Source organism: Aristolochia californica, unplaced genomic scaffold, assembly GCF_029961685.1.
Source record: "Aristolochia californica isolate CCGP_79_NKW_82.1479 unplaced genomic scaffold, dmAriCali1.0.hap1 SCAF_7, whole genome shotgun sequence".
Classification (NCBI taxonomy): domain Eukaryota; kingdom Viridiplantae; phylum Streptophyta; class Magnoliopsida; order Piperales; family Aristolochiaceae; genus Aristolochia; species Aristolochia californica.
Genome location: NW_027182268.1, coordinates 3,561,667 through 3,582,223, shown reverse-complemented (window position 1 = coordinate 3,582,223; position 20,557 = coordinate 3,561,667). Strand labels below are relative to the sequence as shown.

Here is a 20,557-nt window from a genome sequence, read left to right as displayed (position 1 = left end):
TTATGTTTACTCCCTTATTATTTTTTTATGATAAAAAAACTTAATAGAGCTGACCATTTACAAAACTAAGTATTTTAAATATTTTACCTTCAAGAATCAATGCATCTCAAGGTCTAAAGCATCAAAACGATCAAGCTTACTCAGGACCTCAAACAACATTGAAGAATGTTTATTGAAAAAACATTCACAAGGAATAAGACAACAATAAGACTAGAGTTTAAGTGTAAAAGTCATATGTCAAAACTCAATTACAAATGTAAGAGACCTTTCCTGACTCCCTTCTTTTTATGTACAATGCTGTATATAGAGTTTTATGACATACATTCTATATAAAATATTTACGAACATCATATGCATCTATTAGAACATTTTAGAGCACTTAGACAAAATTTATTTTCATGCTTTGAAAATCAACTTAATTAAACTGGCACTGCAATGATCAATCATTAAGGAGTGTGGAACCCAATACTATAAAGCATGATTGATCAACCTTAATTGATTGATCAATCATCCAAAACATGACCATATCATGCTATAAAGCATGATCGATCTTCCCATTTGAGTTGATCAATCAATCTTCCGAAGAGCGAGTTTGAGAGAAGAGAGGGAGAAGAGACCTCGAGGGCGTAGAGAGACGAGAGAGGGGGTGTGGGAGAGAGGGAGAAAAAATGAAAACGAGAAGAGAGCGAGAGAGGGGGGTGCGGGGAGGGGGAAAAAAACGTTGAGGGTTCAAACCCTGACGTTTACTTCATCTGGATTATTAGCAAAAAGGGTCGAAAACCAAATTATATAAATTATAATGTGGAGATGATATTCAGTTTCATCTTAGTCATCGAGATGATTTGAAGTCTGGCGCTTCACAACATCAGGAGATGAACTGAGTAATGCAACTGAAGTTCATCTCTTGCATCAAATTGACTAACCCCCCCTTATGTCACTCTGACTAACTCATTGATTGATCGATTAACTAGAAAGATTGATCAATCAATTGACACAAAATGATCAATTATTCACAACAGGGACAAATATGTCGAAGAGACAAAAACAATTTTTAACCTAATCTCGTCACTCCAAATCATTCCAAACCCTATTCCAACAAGTTATCAGACTTCCAAAGCCTAAATACTCCATTTTCTTTTTATTTTTTACCTATTTCTGTTTGAATACGAGGCTAAAACTCTTATTTCTCCCCAAATCTCTATCAAGTTTGACTTTCCCACCATGGTGAGAATGGAGGTGCAGGCTAAGAAGAAAATCATGGTCAAAGGGAGTTATTTTTGTGAAGAAATGTCAAATTGGCACGAGCACTTTCACAGTTGGCAACAAAGGGGTAGGTATTTTCTCAGGCTTCGTCTCAAAGAGTATCATGGAGGCAAGTAAAATAGATGTATTGTTTTGTGAACGTGAGATTGAAGGCTTTTAGGCCTTAAAATAGTTGGAAGTGAAGAATGAAGTTGAGGAAATGATATTAAACAAAAATAAAAACTAAAAAACGTAGATGAAATAAACATATTTTTGAAAAAAGAAAATATTTTTGTTCAATAATTTTCATTGAATTATATATTACAAAAAACTATAGTTTTTTGTTTTATTAAAATAAAAGAATAATTTTTATTTCACTATTTTTCATTCAAAATGTTTATTTATTTTTTTTAAATAAAAATATTTTTTTCTTCAATCATTTTTAACCGAATTTTTTATTAGAAATAACATTTTTTCTTTCACTGATTTTTCATAAAATGTTTTTTGGAAAACCCTAAAATTATTATTGAGTTTGAATTAATTTTATTTAATTTTTTATTAATTTTTTGTTTCTCATTAAAAATAGATTTTTTTCAATAGTTTTTCATTGAATAATAAAATATTTTTCATTCGATTATAAATAGTTTTCCCACAAGAAGCCGACTGCAGAGGTTCGAGTTACAGCCTCACTACCGTCTGGAGGAAATGCAAATCAATTCGGTCGTCTACTCGCCTCCGACCAAATTCAGCGGGAAAAATCAAAACTTTCCCTTATTTTGTGACGCGAACAAAGGGGAGCGTCGTAGTACTGTGGAGATGACGCCGGCGCAGTCTCCTGATCGCCGCCGGCGCTTCGCCGTGCTCAAGACGGGGCATGCCACCGAATACACGGAGCGCACGTACGGAGGGTATGGTAGTATGTTGGAGCGTCTTCTGAGGGACGGAGACAATGAGGAATGGGATATTTTCTCCGTCATCGACGGGGATTTCTCTTTCCAGGAAAAGGGCGACGATCATCTCATCCAGTCTTACAGTGGATTCGTCATCACCGGAAGCAGTGCCGACGCTCACGCTGAAGACGTCCCTTGGATTTTGCGCCTCTGTGAACTCCTCCGCTCCTTATACCATAACAAGAAAAAGCTGCTCGGAATTTGCTTTGGCCATCAGGTATGCTGTAATTAAATATGGCTTTCTATTAGATATTTGTTTCGTCACATTATTGGCATCATAATCGTTTCTTCCCTTTAAACTAGATCTTAGCTCGCGCTCTAGGTGGTGAAACTGGAAGAGCTGCTGTTGGATGGGAGCTTGGCGTGAAGAGCCTTCAGATTGACACGGAGGCTGTATCTAAACTTTACGGCGTGCAGCTAGCTTCCCCTCTGAATGCAATTGAAAGTCATCGAGACCAGGTACTCTGTTCTGTACCCAATTTTGATTTCCATTGCAATTCATGTTCTTTCCGGTCTCTCAACTCTTCTAAAGAAAGAAATGGTTTGAAATTTGAAAATCCGGGAACTGTTAACTCTTTTACAAAATCAAATTGAGGGAAATCGAGGGAATTTCTAAACATTTCATACCGTAGTTTGCCTCCTAGAGCTGTCAAGCCGCTGAGTTTGAACTTTACCACCTCTGAAATTCCAAAGCTAGAACTAATCAACTTGTGCCAAAATGTTTATTTCCTTGTCTGGTTTTCTATATCTCAAACATGTGCCACTAAAATAATTATATAATTTTCAGGTATCACGTGCTCCTCCTGGCTCTGTGATTTTAGCTTCTTCAGCAAAAACAAATGTTGAAATGTTTTCAGTTGGAGATCATGTTCTTGGCATACAATGCCACCCAGAATTTTCGAAGGATGTGATGTTAGATATCATACAACAACGCCTGGCAACAAATTCAATAAGTGTACATGCATCTCTTATAATTTTTTCTATTTTTTTCATTACTTTCGTCATTTCTTTTTCTATTGATAACAAGTATCACCTTTACTTTATAAAGCTATGGATACTTGAAACTACCTACAAACGTTATCTATTCACTAGGAAAATCTGGAGTAATGGGCTAATGGGGTTCACTTGAAGATGGAAATGTAACTATCAAATTAGTGTGTCTATTCAATGAATTTGGAGATTAAAGTGATCAAGGAATTAAGATGGGTGTTGAGGAATTTCTTTTCATGGGAAAACAAACAAACTTTGACTATTTTTTTATTGGAAGTAGTTTGGAAATTAAATTGTTTTCTATATTGAGAGTCTTCTTATGTGTAAGGGAATTGAACCAAAAAATGTCATGTAAGCTTTTGTAATCCTTTATCGAGTTTAAGCTTTGTTGATTTTCAAGACTCCATGATTTAGCTCATTGAGAAAAAAAAAGAGGCCCCATTCAGAGAAAACGAGAGGAAGAAGAGGTTATAGACTTATATCCAAACCCTCCTTAAGCTCTATTTATAAATGAATAAATATAAATATTACAATTATGCCCTTCACCCTAGTAAGAGTGAAAAAGAGACAAGAAACATAAACTAATTACATTAGTGCCACCTTAATTACATCATATCTTCCACCAAGTTTTTATGATTCACATAATTGAGAAATAAAAAGTTCCATACAACCTATCTAGGGTTCAAAAAGGAATTGGTCATATCAGCAGCCATTGAGCATGGACGAGCACCAGAGTGGGGAGAATGTGTGCGATGGGAGGGCCACTCAACAGCCATGGGAAGCAAACACAGATCTCCTGGAAGAAGCCAGAACCTCTTTCTTCATTCTCAATGGTGCTGATAGATACTATCTAGAAGTCATTCTGCTCGGAGAAGGGCTCCTAGTAAAAATAGCAATGAAGAGTCCCCTACGCTGATAATATATTAGAATCCGGGCAAGAGAGCTGGAAGAATTGTTGGATCTATACAACAAATTAACAAAAGATGGAATGCTGGGTAGATTGGCAGCCACACACAATGCAAAATTTCAAATAGGAATATACAATGATGAAGGCTTACATATCTGCTGGATAAAAAGATGTGTGGCAGAATGATCATTGGTGCAATGGCTATACCCCAAAATTTAAAAGCCAGAGTCGGTTGGGGATGGCTTAGAACTATGCTAATGCTCATACGAGAAAAAATGAGCCCCAAACCATTGAAAAAAGTCCCGGAAGGCTCAGCTGAAATACCAAGAACTGCAACCTCAGATGAATTCCGAAAGGTAATAAAAAAAAAATACCGTGAGGCGCTGAATTCTAATCCCCAAGTCAAGAACCAACAAAATCATTGGGCATCGCAGTGAACCAAGTGAATTGAAATCCCACACTAGTGATTGATCTAGTTTTCAACCCACCCTGGAGAAAGGAACTAGCGAAATGTGTAGTGGCACATATAGACAAAAAAGAGGAAGACTGAAAAATATTACAACATTGGATTCACCGCAATTGGAGATTAGCATCATCCCTTGGATTCCTCTTTATGAGACCGACCACTTGGCTGATATCTCTTGAATCTGAAGAGGAAAAAGACGAATATTAGTGTGGAAAAAAGAAATAAAGGGAAATGAGTACTACAAACTAGATGAATGGGAGACTCGAGCGAATGTTGTGCATCATGCGGAATTCTTGCCCATATGCGGTGCATGGAAGTCTTCCCAAGCCATCATAGGGATTATATGTGCAGCCACAAATTTCGACGAAGACACAACCTCAAGTCAAAGAATTGATCGGCTTAGAGCATGCATCTTAATCTAGGGGTTGTTCACAGGTAGGATGGAAATACTCATCTAAGTCGAAGGTCATATCTACTAGGCGCGAGCTGAAGCAGATGAGCGACTAGAAGCATACACCGCCAACCGCAACAAAAGACTGGCAAAAAACGAAGTTGATAGGGGGAGGCCGAGGAAGAAGCAGAGAAAGCGGTTGCTCAATGGCCAAAGCTTGCGTTGGAGACTGTGACGGAGTTCTTGACCCTATCTCTGTGAGCTCGAAGGTCGAGACAGAGGTTGACAGGAGCAAAGCCTTGACCAATGGAGGGATCACAAAAAACAAAGAAGTTGCAACATCTCTGAACTCGGATGAAAAGAAGAACTCAAATTCAACTTTTAAAACACTAAGGAAGTGTCCAAAGGCGGTTAGAGCTCGAATCTGGATGTGAATCTGGAGGTGGAGGTTGTATCGATACAAACCAAAAATAATAAAGAGAACCCGGATCCGATCTACGACCTGGTTGTCTCTTCGGATAACGCCCTGGAGGCAGAGGCAGAAGTGAACCATTCCTTACTCGATGAAAATCCGATGCGTTTCCCAGTATTTGAGACGAGTGACAAAATGCAACATGCATGACCTTTGTTGGATTCCGCATCAAGTCTTGCTGAGTTTGAGCCGTTAAACCCAATTGATCCTCAATGCCTCAAGGCGAGGTAGGAATGCTCGTCGTCCCTGAGCAAAAGCAGAGAAGAGGCATCACATGTTTCACCTTCTCCTACACATCAGAAAACAAAAGGACGACTAGCCGGGAACATAAGAGGAATACCTTTGAGGTACACCTATGGTTGGAGAAAGTCAAATCAGCTAGTGAAGATATTCAAAATGCCCGGCAAAAGTAAATCGAGAAAGCCAATGACGAAAACGTATGGGGTAGTAGAGCCCTATGATGAGAAGGGGATAGAAGCTACAACTACAAAGGAGGATAGAGAGCAATTAACGTCATCTGGAAAAACACTAAACCTGTTCATTAAAGCTGCAACAGACAAATTTGGAGCCTCGTTCAAAATGCACAAAGAGACATTGAAGCATGTCAGATGAGAATCCGAAAGCCATAAGACAATGAAAACACCAAAATCGGTAAACAATGAATGTTATGTCCTGGAACATGCAAGGCATGGGGCTACACAATAAAAGAGCAATAGCCAGAGAAACGTTAAAAGAGCACAATGTAGCAGTGGCTCTCTTTCAGGAAACAAACTAGCTGAAATATCCATGCGACATGCCAAAGGCATCTAGTACACAAGGAGCTCAAACTGCATAGAAGCCAAAGCAAAGGATTTGGCTGGTGGAATGGCCATTTTTGGGGATCATCAGCAGTTGAAATGCTAAGCTCAGAGGTAGGACAACATATACTTGCATTACACTTCAAATCAGTCAAAGAGGGGGCTCACTGGGCAGCAGTATAGGTCTATGGACTAAACTGTAACTCTCAACGACAGGAACTGTAGGGGGAGCTTGCAGCTATTTTTGAACCTATGGTTTCTCCCATGGGTGATTGGAGGTGATTTCAGTGTAACCAGATTTAGATTTGAGAAAAGGGGAGGTAGAAATAGACAATCTGCAGCAATGAGATGCTTCTCCGACTTTATAGCAGATCACACCTTGATTGAACCCCCTTTATCTGTGGCTGAATTCACCTGGTCCAACTGTTGATCCATCCAATAATGGCTAAACTAGATTGATTCCTGGTAAACCAGCAATTGCTCGACCTATATGGAAATTCAGTAGGAAGAATTCTCCCCAGACCAACCTCGAATCACTGCCCGATTTTACTTGAAACATCCCTTGACACATGTGGCCCTTCCCCTTTTCAGTTTGAAGATGCATGGCTTATGGAAAAGGGCTTCAAAAGACACCGAAATCCTGGTGGCAAAAGTGCAGCTCAGCAGGTTCAACAGCCTTTCAATTCTCCACAAAACTTAAAATGCTGAAGCAAAGAATTAAGGCATGGAGAGTGGAAGACAGATGAACTTTGAAAAGAAAAAATGCTGCCTCCTACACAAAATACAGGTGCTTGATAGAAAAGAGGAACAACAAACACCCACCGTGCAGGAGAATATAGAAAGACATACTTAAAGAAGCTTTTGAAACGACGGTCAACCAGGAAATAACCTTTTGGAAGCAAAGAGCTAGATATAAATGGGTGAAAGAGGGGGATGGGAAATACAAAAATTTCATGCAATAGCTTCAGCGCATAGAAGAAGAAACTGGATTACAGCTATCAAGATAAACAGGTAAACCATAATGCAAAAAGAAGCCATCACCTCTGAAGTTATCTCACATTTTGAAAAATTTATCAAGAGGAGACAAACACAAAGCCTTTTCTAGAGGCACTAATCCTGAAAACTCTATCAGTAGAAGAGGCGAAAGTTTAGCAAAGCAGTTCTCGGTGGAGGAAATAGAAGAGGCCATACAAGCTATGCCAAGAGATAAAGCACCTGACCTGGATGGTTTTATGTCTGAATTTGACAAGGCTGGATGGGACTTTTTGAAGGAGGACATCATGAAATTTATTTGAAGATTTCTACGATCAGGGGATCACTGCCACGAGTATGGGCTCTTTTTTCATTACTTTGATCCCCAAGAAAGAGGGAGCATGCTGCCCAGCAGAATTCAGACCCTTCAGCCTCATATTGAGCCACTACAAATTGCTATCTGGGGTGCTAACAAATAGATTGAGAAAGGTCTTACCCTCGGTGATAAGTAATAGCCAATCTGCCTTCTTGCGGTGAAGGCAAATACTAGACTCAGCCCTCACTATTCATGAGATCATGCATTTCGATACTAAAAGGGTATGGTAGGGTTAATCCTCAAGCTGCATTTTGAAAATGCCTTTGACAAATTAAGCTGGTCATTCATTGACTTCCTCTTAACCAAGATGAACTTCCCTGGAAAATGGAGGAACTGGATTCAAAGTTGTTTTTGGACTTCTCTAGACCTCTAGAGGAGGATTTATAAGGCTTGTATACTTTGTTGTATCGTATGCTGTATGCTATGCTGAATGCTATGCTGAATGCTATGCTGTACTATTGTTGCTCTTTAGCTTTCAATAGTACAGCATAGCATTTCAGAAAAAAAAAAAAAGAGTTCCAAAATGCATCGAGTCAGGACTCAATGAAGTGAATTAGTTTCCTTACCATTTCTTATTGGCACTTTGACAGTAAGATGCCGTGTGGTTCACAACAAAACTAGCTTATCATCCTGAATGGCATGCTGAATGTAATGTTTTTCCTTAGAAGTTTGTAAATCTTTGTCATTATATTAGTTTGTAAAGATACCATGACATGGAAGCTAATGTCATTGATCATTTCTGTTGTAGCATACCATTTTTACTCTCTGCTAAACGGTGATAGGTTTTCCTGATAAAAATATTGGCACTATAATTTTGCCACACCGTTTCAAAAAAAAAAAAAAAAGAAAAAAAACTGTTTCAAAAAAAATATTTTCGGCACTATTCTTGCATACAGATTTGTTTCTGGCATACATGTATTCTACTTGTTTAGTTTTAGTCTTTGTGCCCTCTGGCTTCCTGTTTTGTTTGAAGTTTGAAGTGTTTTTAACTGTCTATTTTGTAGGTTGAGGTTGCAAATGAAGCTATCCAGAGCTTTGAACAAGATGAGTTGGGTCAAGCGGAGCTTAAAGTCTTATGCAAAGCATTTCTGAAAGAAAATTTAAGAGATTCCTAAGGTTGCATCCCATTTGTGTTAGTTGCAGTTTGTGGTAACACTTTCAATTTTAGTCTTCTTGACCAAAGTGTCCTCAAAATGTCAGTACATGAGGCAGCTTCTGAAAGTCCAATTATGGAAATGCCTCCCAGAAAACACCATCCCTATATAGTATGAGCTTGTGTCAAAAGTAGGGGCCATTATTATCTCTTGTTCATTGATCTCAGAAAGAAATGATATGGCATATAAGAGCCATTCACTCAAAAGAAAGGTCCTTCATTTAGGGCCATTATTTATTTATCTCTTGCTCATTGATCTCAGAAAGAAATGATATGGTGTATAAGAGCCATGAACTATAAAACAGAGCTGATTTAAATGCATTGGTTACCTTTCTTCTGAAGATTACAAATGTTGTTTTTGAATGATTCATATATAATCATTTTCTATTAAGTTGTTTTATTTTGATAAAAATATCTGATAGGATTGCTATTCAGAGATTCAGAACTCTACTGGTATATGAGAATTGAGATGCTTGCAGCTTTTATAGGCATCAACCAAACTGCTTTAGGAATTGGAGGACCATTTATTGGAATACTAGGATATGTTTTTACAGTACTGTATTCATGTCACAGTTTACCGTTATTTTGAACTTTTGGGCTATTGTTGGTGAAAGACAGGAAGAGAAGATAGGACTAACACCTCTAATAACTTTGAATAAAGGAAAAAAATCAAAAAATGATTGCAGGCGATTAGAATTTGGAAGTAGGTGGTTGTTTCATGGAACCCCATCTTGTCCAAAGCCATCCATTACACGAGCTACCATTCTCTGAAACTCACTTCTCAAGGTAAAATGTTCGCCTATTTAGGTGGTTGAGTTTGTATTGATGACGTTTGAGACGATTGCAGATTTGGCACACATCGAGTACTTTTCTTTCTGTTCCAATAATTAACATTGCCTGGTAGATCCATAATTGGCGAGCTAAATAAATGGTAACGATTTCACTCTCCATTAGATTCTCTGGAAAAATTTCAAAATTATTTTACAGCTTTCTAAAACAGCAGTCTTCGATGCTGAAAACAAATGCACGGAAGGAACATTCTCTCTCTCGTCGAAAAACACAGGTTATCTGTTGCCTCTTTCAACTTGCACAGCTCCTCAGCGTCTTGCCGCATCACAGGTATGCTGCTATCTTAGCCTCAGTTATTTCAAGAATGGGATTGCCCATAACACCAAGGATTAAAAAAAGGGACCTCCCACTCATCTATTTCTTCACTATCCACTGTGACGAATGAGGGGCCAGCTCTACTTCCCAGACCGCTTCGACTTTTCACTTTCAAGAGCCAATTCTATACCACTTTCCAGTTCTCTTTCAATCAGATCATAGTCATCCATGGGATCCAGCTTCCGGGGGGCTGTCTCTGCAACTCGTGCTTTTTTCCGCTTCGCCAGTGCAGCCTTCACCTTCTCCATGTCGATTTTCTTGATGGCATTTGTGGTTTCATTATATAAAGAAGAATTTGATGCACCTACACCCGAAGCCTCGCCCAAAGAACCCTCATTCTTTTTCCACTCTCCTGCTTCTAAAATTTCCCCCTTTCCATCCCTTTGTTGATCATCTATAGGCTGCTCTGAGCCGACGTTCTTGGATTGGTCAGAAGCATCAAGAATGTCTCCCCTGCCAGAACAAAAGGGCTCCAAATCATTATAGTGCTGAGGCTCCTTGCTTACAGAATCTGACTTGATATTCACGCCATCTGATTTTCTTTCAGTGCTGCCAAGGGCATCATTCTGGTTTTCATTTCTCTGGGAACCATTTTGATTGTTTACTAGCACTGGTTCATCAACAGATGAAATCTTAGTTGAGGTTCTATGACTGTTAGATGATGCACCACCTGCACTTCCTTCTACTTCACTCCCATGAGAAGGCACTGGACGCATCCCATTTTGCTCATACTGTTCCGACATTTGATTGCTAACCTCTGTAAAATACAAACCAGCATCCAATACAATAGTACTATCTTTTTTCATTTTTGAAAATGAAAGTTTACCTTATTGATAACTATCTGACAAAACCCAATCTAACAGGATTTACGAACCTTCTAATAGTTGTTTGTTTATATCAAATTCTTGCCACCACACCTTCTCACCATCAGAGGGAAGCTTCACCATTAGCCACTTTGCAGCAAGGAATATGGCACCTGCTGCAAGATGGTGGGGCTCAAATTGCAGGCAGAGCGATGTCGGAAGCCTGCATTACACTCCCACGAGAGTCCATAGAACCAACTTTTTGCAGAAATGAAATTTTGGGAAAAGAAGATACTCAGTGCAATAGAGGCGTACCCATCATTGATAATATTCCATGCAACTTTAATAAGCGCATTCTGAGCAACTTCAAATTTCTTTATTGCTTTAAAGAGGGGCTTGTAAGGGTGTTGGACATTTAGGTCAAAGCCAAGAGTTGCCAGCACAACCCGCTCAGCTAGTAAAATAACTTCCTTCTGTTGTTCAGATGTTTCCTGTAAATGTTTGAATAACACTAGTTCTTGGTTAAAAAATCAAGTTGGCAGAGAAGAAAAATATGGATGAAAAAGAAAATGTCAAATTGGTGATCATTAGAATGGCAGGAAGCATGGCAATAGAAATTACATGGTACCTTCCATAGTTTTCCGCCTCGGACTTGGGACCATATCAGGCACCCAAAAATCCGAGTCATATCATTTGATATAGTTTGTATCGGTTAATACCAAAAGAGTGACTTGGATCAATCTTGGTCACCCTTAAAGACATGACAAAAACTCTGAAAAATCACAAAAAAAAGCTAACCTCCTTTTTAGCACACTCTCATGAACAATTCATGATTAAAGGTTCTATGTAACTTCCTCAAATTACTTGAATGAAAAAAAAAAAAACTTTAAAGCATCTAGAGTAAGTCTCACAGTTTCCTCAAGCTAGATTAACTTTTTTTTTACCAAATCAGGTTAAGTCCAAGTTTGACCTCTTGACTTGACCAGGACTGGGCCAAGTCTCAGCTGAGTCATGAGTTGACTTGCCAAGTTATGGTACCTTCTGCTTTATTCTCTGGACAGCAGCAGGATCTTTTTTATGTATTATCTCATAGGAAACAAGAATAACATCCTTCAGTGGACAAGGTGTTCCTTCAACTTTTCCTGCAAGGAACAAGCATGCAGTCGCGATGGTCTGTAGAGATCATTAGCACGAAATAAGCATCATTGACTGGAACAAGAAATGATATAAATATGAAAATTTTAATTTTATCTTTTTTATTTGACCAAAATGGAAATATTGTCCTGGATGCAAATTATGACGTGGGGGACTGCAAGATGGCATTCCTGTAAACATGGAGCAACCCTAAACCCTAACAGACAAATCATAAATTGTGAATTGAAGCCATGGCTAATATACCTCTTTTTCTTCTATTTATTTATTTCAACTATTGGAGACTAATATATACTTTTTGTAAATTGATACTTGTTCCCACATATTGGTGGCAAACCAATTTCCCCAATGGATCACAACCCATGTATGGTTTCAGACACCGTAGTTGGATGCCACGCCCAGGATCTTTACTGAGCAGGCGGGAGGCAGTCAGGAAAAGTTGTGGTGGACAACAGAACATAGATCATATTTTTAGGAACTTGTGGAATAACCCAGTAAATTGTCACTAAACTTCTTTCCCTGTTCAAAACTGACAACTACCTAACAATATTTGTGATTTAACTGATGACTACAACAAGTTAAAACTAGATTTTTTTTTTTATAAAAAAGAGCAAATTCGGCTATGCAAGCATTATAGCAATGAATTGATCCCGGCTACATTATATCAATTCCAACAAGTAAATAAATAAAATACTTCATTCTATTTTCAACAAAAAAAAAACACAAATGTAATTTCAGTAACTAGTTTGCACAGTTGATACCGTTAACTAAAAATAATTCCCAATTACTCATCATGCAGAAAAACAAAGACATTTAACTTGGAAATGATAATGAAAGGAACTAACTACACAGAGGATACTACACTAATAATATATTTAGACTTGAAGAAAATTAGTTTTATTCTGAATTTACAGAATAACTAATCAAAACTAAGAAATAAACCATTTAGGCTTGAAAAAAATTAGTTGCATGCTGATGTTTACCTAAAACCAAAACAAAACTAAGAAAACAAGTAACACTAAGTATCGGCCAATACGCTGTAACTCGAACCCTCTGTAGATTCTAGAGACGAAAGAAGAACACTACGGATTGGCAAATACGTTGCCCCATATCAGCTGATACACTCCAGTATCAACCGTATTCCTCAAGGCAAAATCTGACATGTATAGGCGCTACATGGCCCACCACTAACTTAGTTTACAGCTATTATGATGTTTTAATATGGGCAGTTGGATTTTAGATTAGTACCGATAAAACCACTAAAATCTTGTACCAAAACAATCATAAAGTTATTGTCAAATCTGGATTCACTTAGAAGCTTCTTAAAGATCACTTAAAGTTGGTGCAACCAAATGGTGACTCTAGTCTCACTCAAATCTGTGATCTTGATCTCACTGAAAAGTAGGACTTTCTCTATTGATGAGCTTTCTTTGTGTGACTGGTTTAAAAATGAATTCACCCATATCACCAATCACGAGAGTGCTCTTTAGAAGTGAAGAGCACGTTTCAGGTTGTCAAAAGAGAATAACAGAAATGGCTTCGGCCTTTGGCTGGGTGGACACATAGGGTTTTCCAGTGTGAGGACTTGATTTTAAGGTTGACTTTGGCTAGGTATTTGATTATTTATGAAATTTCAAGTTTTTTAAGGTATTTATAGAAAAGAGATTATTGACAGGCCATTTCCCAACTCCTTTTTCTTTACTCAGCATTACAGAGCAAGATTTTCAGGCCAAGATTTGGGATACCCAAAAACCCAGGTTAGGTTGCCCACGTATGATCAGGACTCACAAGTTCAGTGGCCAGACTCGGGGAGAGTCAGGCCAGAATAGAAGGTCAAGTTTGACCCCTGACCCAGCCCAACCCATCTCGAATCCGAGTAGACCCAGCTGAGTCACCAGAAAACTCAGTGTGTCATAAAACCAACTTACGGAGCTGCAAGCTATGCTTGATTGCATGTCAAGCATAAAGACAATGGGAAGCGACTCTAACCATGCAGCTGATAAAGCCTGCGGTCCAAATGGATTAATGAGAAATACTAGAGAATGAGTTGGAGTTTGACAAAGGATGACATAATTGTGGTCTTTGCCGAGTTCTATAATAAGGGTATAACAAGCAGGTTGATGTGAGCTTCACTAATCTCTTATTCCGAAGAAGTCACAAGCAGAAAGGGCAAGTTGAAACTGATATGCCCCATTTCAATCAAAGTGCATTTCGATAAAAGAGAGAATTATCATAGAGTGGTAATCAAGATTGATTAAATGAAAGCAATTGACAGAGTTTTGTTAGACCTTTTTTGGATAATCTACTTCTCAAAATGGGTTTTGCTTCAAAGTGGAGAAGTTAATTAAGAGTTTTGCTTCTTCAGCTTCATTCTCGCCCATAATTAATAGGACATGTAATGGGGATTTCAACAAAGTGATCCCCTCCCCCCTTCTTTTTATATTATGGGAGAAGCACTCCTTACTCAAGTAGGATGGCCATAGCCCCCAACTATTCAAGAAAAAAAAGTTAACTGTCTTCTTCACACCTTGGTCTTCATCCCTTTTCAAAGGCAGCCAGATAAGTCTCATTTGGACTACCATCTTAGAAAAACTTGAGAGTCAGCTGGCCAAATGGAAGGGTAAACTGCTATGAAATGCTGATCGGCTTACCTCCCTATAGTTACCAGTATTCCAAATTTACTTTCTTTCTTCTTTATGCTGCCCTACTAGTGTGGCCGGATAGAATTGAGAAGGAACATGGTTTTCTTTGGTGTGGTAGTACTGGAACCTTGGGTTTTCATCTTGTAAGAAGGGCCGGAATGTGATTGCCAAGGAAATTCGGTGGCCTAAGGTAAAGAAGATCAGACATGTTGATGTGGCACAATAATGCTTCGTCCTGAAATTGAGAGTGAAGAAGTAGAACAGAGAGGGAAAGAGGCAAATGATGGTGAAGAGAGAGAAGTCGAAGGAGAATTTTTCCCAAAATATTCATTAAATCTTTCCAAGGTCTTACAATTCTTAAATAATGACTCAAAACCCTAATTGATCATTCGAATGACGATAACACCCCTAATCAAATGAAGTAATTAACACCTAAAAAACAAAGAAAAATATGAATAATGAAATTACAAAATGTCATCTAATCAATTCTAAATGAATCACTACCCAACCACAATGTAGTGGGACCAGCTGTGGCCTGATGCTTCCTGGTATACACTCGTGTCATCGGCGGTACATGAGTGGTGCCCCCATCACATGTGAACAAGGCAATGCTTATGAAATGACAATGGAAACTTTACACTGATAAGAGCAGCCTTCAGAGATCTATTGTATTTTGTAAATACTGATTCACTAGCACATGCTGGTGGCCTCCAAGCACATGAATCAGCAGTCTTCCCCTCTTTGGAAGGCTATTTGTGAGCTTTACAATGATTTTGCAACATTTTTGAAGGATGTCTGGTTAGGTGAGAAGGCACTAACACATTCTTTTCCTTGTCTATGTCAGCCAGGTAGAAACCAATATACCATGGTAAAGGATTCTTTGGAGTATCAAATCTTGGAATTTGAACTTTTTCTTGAAAAGGAAATTTGAACTTCACAAGAGCAATTCTCCAAATTGGGATTGAAAATGTTAGCTATCTAACAAAACCCCTCGAAGGATTTTTACTTTCACCAAAACAGGGGGGATGTACCGATTTGGAAGTCGTATCCTAATCGAAAGTTCAGTCTGTCTTTTTGTTAGAAAATCTTATTAAAAAGTTGATCACATGCAACCTATGGATGCTGTGTGGTCTTGGGAGTTGACTGGCTCCCCAAAGTATTTTCTTTGCATGAAGGGTTTAAAATTCTCACTGTTGATACTTTAGTAAGAAGAGGAATGAGAGGTTTAAACTCAGTTTGCAAGCTGTGGTATGATGGGGTTGAATTCGGGCTACACATACTCATTTTATGTTCAGTAGCTCAGCTTTGTGAGTACGCTGTTCTTTCATTGTTTGACTGGAATTTATAACTGCCCAATTCTCTTTACGAAATATACTCACAAAATTATTCACCACCTTTCCCAAAACAGGGCCTATTATTGTTGAAAATTTGCATAACCATGGTGTTAGGCATTCTTTGGAAGGAAGAGAACTGGCTTATATCTTCAAATTAATACACTACCTTTGGATGTTTGGTAGAGAAGTTGATGCATTCAGTTATTTTTTGGTAGAAGTTGCCGGAAAAATTCAAGAAATTTTCAAGTGTAATTTATTCGTAGAGATTGGAAACCTACTGCTGCTCTCGGTAAGCACAAGCATACTGCTCTTTGTGTATGGATTTCTCCTCTCTTAAATTCTATCAAGCTTAATTTTGGTGGCTCATCCATAGAAAATCCTAAAGTAGCCAGTTGTGGAGGCATTTTTAGAAATCATAAGGGTACTGTACTACCTACACCCTCGGGTCCCCTTGGGATTATTCTACGTTGGAAAAAAAATAATATTATATCACAAAACTCTATCTGCACTGAAGATTCTCCACCATAAAAAATTTTCCTTCTTCTCTAGTACCTTGTTAGATGTTCATGAACATTAAGTGTATTTTTTTCAGAATAAGTTATTTGTTTTTATGAGTAACAAGAAATTCATATGCTGAAATAATATTTTAAATACCATTCCATGTCCACTGTCTAATTGATCCATGTGATCCCTCCCAATAAAATATCTTTGCTATCCTCTACCAATGGTCTGGAAGACTCAACCATGAGAATATCTTTTTCTCTTTTGAATCTAGATGCTATTATGGTTGATTTACCTACTCTTTTTAGATTATTTTCTTCTTTGTTAAATTTGCAAATAGCCAGCTAGCTTATTATTTCCCATGACCTTAGTCATCATAACTTCAACCTCTTTATGGTCCTACATTGACATGGTCTTTATATTTATACTGCAATAGTGATTTACATTTTAATCAGGAAGAACAATGTTATAATCTATAAGTAAACCAACCAATTTATTGCAGACCATATTTGCACTGGTTTATGTAAAGCACTTATTTAGGTAAAGCAACAGATGCAATATCATTTTAATCACACACAAAAAAAAACATAAATCCAACACAAGGAGGATGAAAGACTGCACAAAAATATCTGCCAAATATCCTTTTAAGAAAAATTTCTAAAGATACTCACCCATCTATCATTCTTCATATGTGACTGACGAAGGAAAAATCGGTGACAAAATATTATTGCAGTAGCTATCATCACCTGAGGGCTGCATAAAGAACAATCGTATTCATCATGCAATCCAGAATATTTTCCAGAGTTTCAACAACAAAAAGCCACATATATAAAAACTTTCAAAGTAATAACCAGATACTAAACCTGAGAGGGGCCGAAACCACCTTCAACAAGCACACAACAAAAAAGAAATAAATGACAAACATGCAAAAAAAAAGGATATAGTAGTTATTGGCAATGTTTTTAGAAGATTTTTTACAACAGGTGATAGTGACAATTTAATACTTTATTTTAGATAGAACAAGAACAGAGGACATTCTAAATCCCATAAAAGATGAAATCACAGAGGCACAGATAAGAAAAGTTTTAATCAACATAATGAAGAGATTTAACAGAAAAAGTACCATAGCCAAGAAGCGGGGCCAAGTTACAGAAGAAATCATAGACAGAGGTCAACCCCACAACATCATGAATTTTGAAAATTTTAAAGGTAACACATACTACACAATGCAAAACCAAAAATCCCGCTTGTCCCTGTAGGAACTAGGCGAGGAAGTGATTTGGAGCACTTGAAAAGAAAAAACAACAGAGAAGAGAAGGTAAACAACAAAACTGGAAATGTCACTGAAAAAATTATCCAAGGGAAAGAAACATTTTTGTTTTTTGAAATGTTGAAATGGAAACATTCAACAGAATAAAAATAAACTAGAAGAAGTAAAAATGTGAGTTATTTGGGAAGGTAAAAAAAGGACAAACAGAATAGGTTAAAAGCATAAGTATTATTCTTGTTCAGAAACCAGTGAAAACAAGAATGAATTGGTTTGAACAATAATCAAAACACAAAACAATCTTACAATTTCCATTACACATGTTCTTTGTTTTCCTCTTCTTTTTCTTCTTTTCTTTTGCAGTTTTAGTGAGATGTTTGGTCAAAATTCTTAGGAAATAATAAGACCCATGGCAAGGATATATACACAACGTAAATCTTAAAAGTTTACCAGTTGACATCATACAAGAACATCCTACAAGACAAAAGAACTATAATGAAACTTACGCTTTAAGAGTCATGCCTAAATTTTTCAAATAGGTGCAGTATGATTTGCGAAAATAAGTCTCCTTCTTGAAGTCAATGCCATCTCTTCTAGAAGGAGAATTTTCTTCAATCTCCTTTCTTGAGAAGTACCAACCAGGACCTGATTGATCACACTCGTCCATTTTTGCAGAGAAATGCTGTGTGGGCCACTTCCCGTCATTCAATGATGGGAAGGGTCCCCAGAACTAACCGTTGATGTCCTTCAGTTTTATGACGAGAAGCCAAACGTCACTAGCTATAGAATGTCATTGCTCATTGAGAGGGCTTGTCAGTCACTCAAATTCCTGTCAAATGAGTAGCAGAATGTCAGCAAAGAGTACAAAACATACAATTATAGATGCAATCTTCATGAAAAGAAGTAATATTTTCATCCCTTATCAGAATCTCTCTTTCTTTGGTTGATGTCGACAAAGAAGGCCAACATAATGTAGCCAAATCTAGTTTTATCCATTAGCAATCACCAAAAATTAATTTTTTCCAGTGAATTAGGAAATATTTTTTGCACTTCTTTGATCTGTGTCTCGCTGAAAACAAACACCAATTTTGTAATGATTGAAATTGATAGTCAAGGCCTCCGAAAGATCCTATTTAGAAAATGTATTCGAATATGGAGGCATGGAACTGGAGTACCTCAAGCTTTTTTTTCTTTTGAATGCCGACCAGGACTGACATTGTCGTGACAAATATGCAACGACCAATCCATATGAATTTTTATACCTATCATATTAAATTAGTTTACATTGCACCAGGAAGTACAGAAACAAATATTCCAGCAAATGAGGACTAAGAAGCCTCATTAGATACTTTTCCCATTTCTAATAAATCCCAACTTCATCAAAGTTTTTTCTGAAAGACTAGATTTTCCGGTGAATGTACAGCAATTTCTGCTCCACCAGCGAAAACGAATTTCATCCATCCAATAACGAGAGAATATTAATATTTCAGTTTACTGGTATTAAATCCAGCTCAAAAAAGAAAAAAAGTATTGAAAACACCGAGAAGCAATTGATCGATTTCACAAAGAAAATAACAGGATCAAAGAAACAGTACTAAACGAGAAAACGTTTTAAACCCTAGATCACTAGTTTCATAGTTCATGTACCCAAAAAATCCATTTACAAATAGGAAAACCTAGAAATCAAACCCACAGAATCGACACTAAACAAAAAAAACAAAAAACTAAACTAAACTAAGATCCATCTACGAAGTCATACGGAGCGTACCTTCAAATTGCCTAAGAACGAAAAATCGAAGTTTTTGGTCTTCGCGGCTTTTCCGGCTTTATCGCCTTCAGTGCAGCTTCCATTAACGCAGCAGGATGCTAATGATATAGACATAAAACTCAGATAATTTGAGATTGCCTCAAATTATAAAACTAAAGTCATTTTAACTCACCTAAAAATACGTGAAGTGGCCAAGATTTACATAAGAGTTACGATTTGAGATAATCTCAAGTTTTCTGAGCTTTATCTTAATCTCTGTCAACTAAATCCTTAACGCACGTGATTGATGTTCGAGTCATCTTCTCTCTTTTCGTCTTCCATCACAGTCTGCGCCACTCCCTCGAGCACACTTGGCCCAAGAACTGTTTTTAGATGGTTAGCCCAATTGAGCCTAGTCAGGTTGCATTGAACAAAGGTGCATTAAAGATTCGACTGGACAGAGACCATCCACATGGAGATGAAAGAGAAAAACCTTAGGAAAGAGTCATTCAACAATTCATCTGAATGACTAGGCCAAAGAAGCTGAGAGAGAAGGCGCTATGACATACTTTCTGACCATTCCTCATAATAGACTAAAGAGAACAAAGAGGTACCTATGGAAGACTATCTGGCTGGTCCACAACCATCCAAATGACATGTTCCTTAAAAGTTATAGAACAAAATTAAAGGATTTTATTAAGCTAAAATAGGTCTCCAAGATCTGTAAGTGACCCATCTATATGATTAACAGTTCATGAAGAAACTTTCAAAGAGATTTTTAATCGAAATTTCAAAGAGATTTGCATAAGGAAAATATCACTTTCCATACTCACATAAAAATTATGTGGTTTTAGGTAACTATATCTAGTTGTTATTGATCGTAAGTCCTTGTGTGGGCTGATGTTGCTAAAATCTCTTTGTGACTCTCACTTTTGTAGCCAAGTGGCGTACTGTAAATCTATTTGTGGGTCTAGGTAAGAGAGTTACCTACTAAAAAATTCTTTTGTGGATCTAGGTTGATATCCCAGTTATGTTGCTGTAAATCTAGTTTGTATTATAAATTGTTGTTATGGTCAATTGGGTAGTAATTATAATTGGTTGTAGAGACAATTTGATGTAATTGTCATCTGGCAACTTGAACATATATAGCGAATTAACTTTGAGGTACAAACTCTATGAGAGTGGAATAGCAAGCAAAGATAGAATTGTGAGCCACTATAAATTCCTATGC

At 37.5% G+C, this 20,557-nt stretch overlaps 2 protein-coding genes across 2 annotated transcripts; one reads left to right on the top strand and one right to left on the bottom strand.

Annotated features, from left to right (window-relative positions):
- Positions 1–1,925: 1,925 nt before the first annotated feature.
- Positions 1,926–9,057, top strand: LOC137936560 (gamma-glutamyl peptidase 3-like). Its single transcript, XM_068781303.1, has 4 exons — positions 1,926–2,409; positions 2,496–2,651; positions 2,980–3,147; positions 8,568–9,057. The coding sequence occupies exons 1-4, from the start codon at positions 1,948–1,950 to the stop codon at positions 8,676–8,678; spliced, it is 897 nt and encodes a 298-aa protein (XP_068637404.1). The 5' UTR covers positions 1,926–1,947; the 3' UTR covers positions 8,679–9,057.
- A 584-nt stretch (positions 9,058–9,641) lies between these two features.
- Positions 9,642–19,834, bottom strand: LOC137936559 (cyclin-T1-3-like). Its single transcript, XM_068781302.1, has 8 exons — positions 19,520–19,834; positions 19,348–19,445; positions 18,086–18,408; positions 16,984–17,065; positions 11,722–11,856; positions 10,999–11,174; positions 10,755–10,906; positions 9,642–10,637 (listed from the first exon to the last, which is right to left on the bottom strand). Exons 3-8 carry the CDS (start codon positions 18,244–18,246, stop codon positions 9,961–9,963), a joined length of 1,383 nt encoding a protein of 460 aa, XP_068637403.1. The 5' UTR covers positions 18,247–18,408; positions 19,348–19,445; positions 19,520–19,834; the 3' UTR covers positions 9,642–9,960.
- Positions 19,835–20,557: the final 723 nt, after the last annotated feature.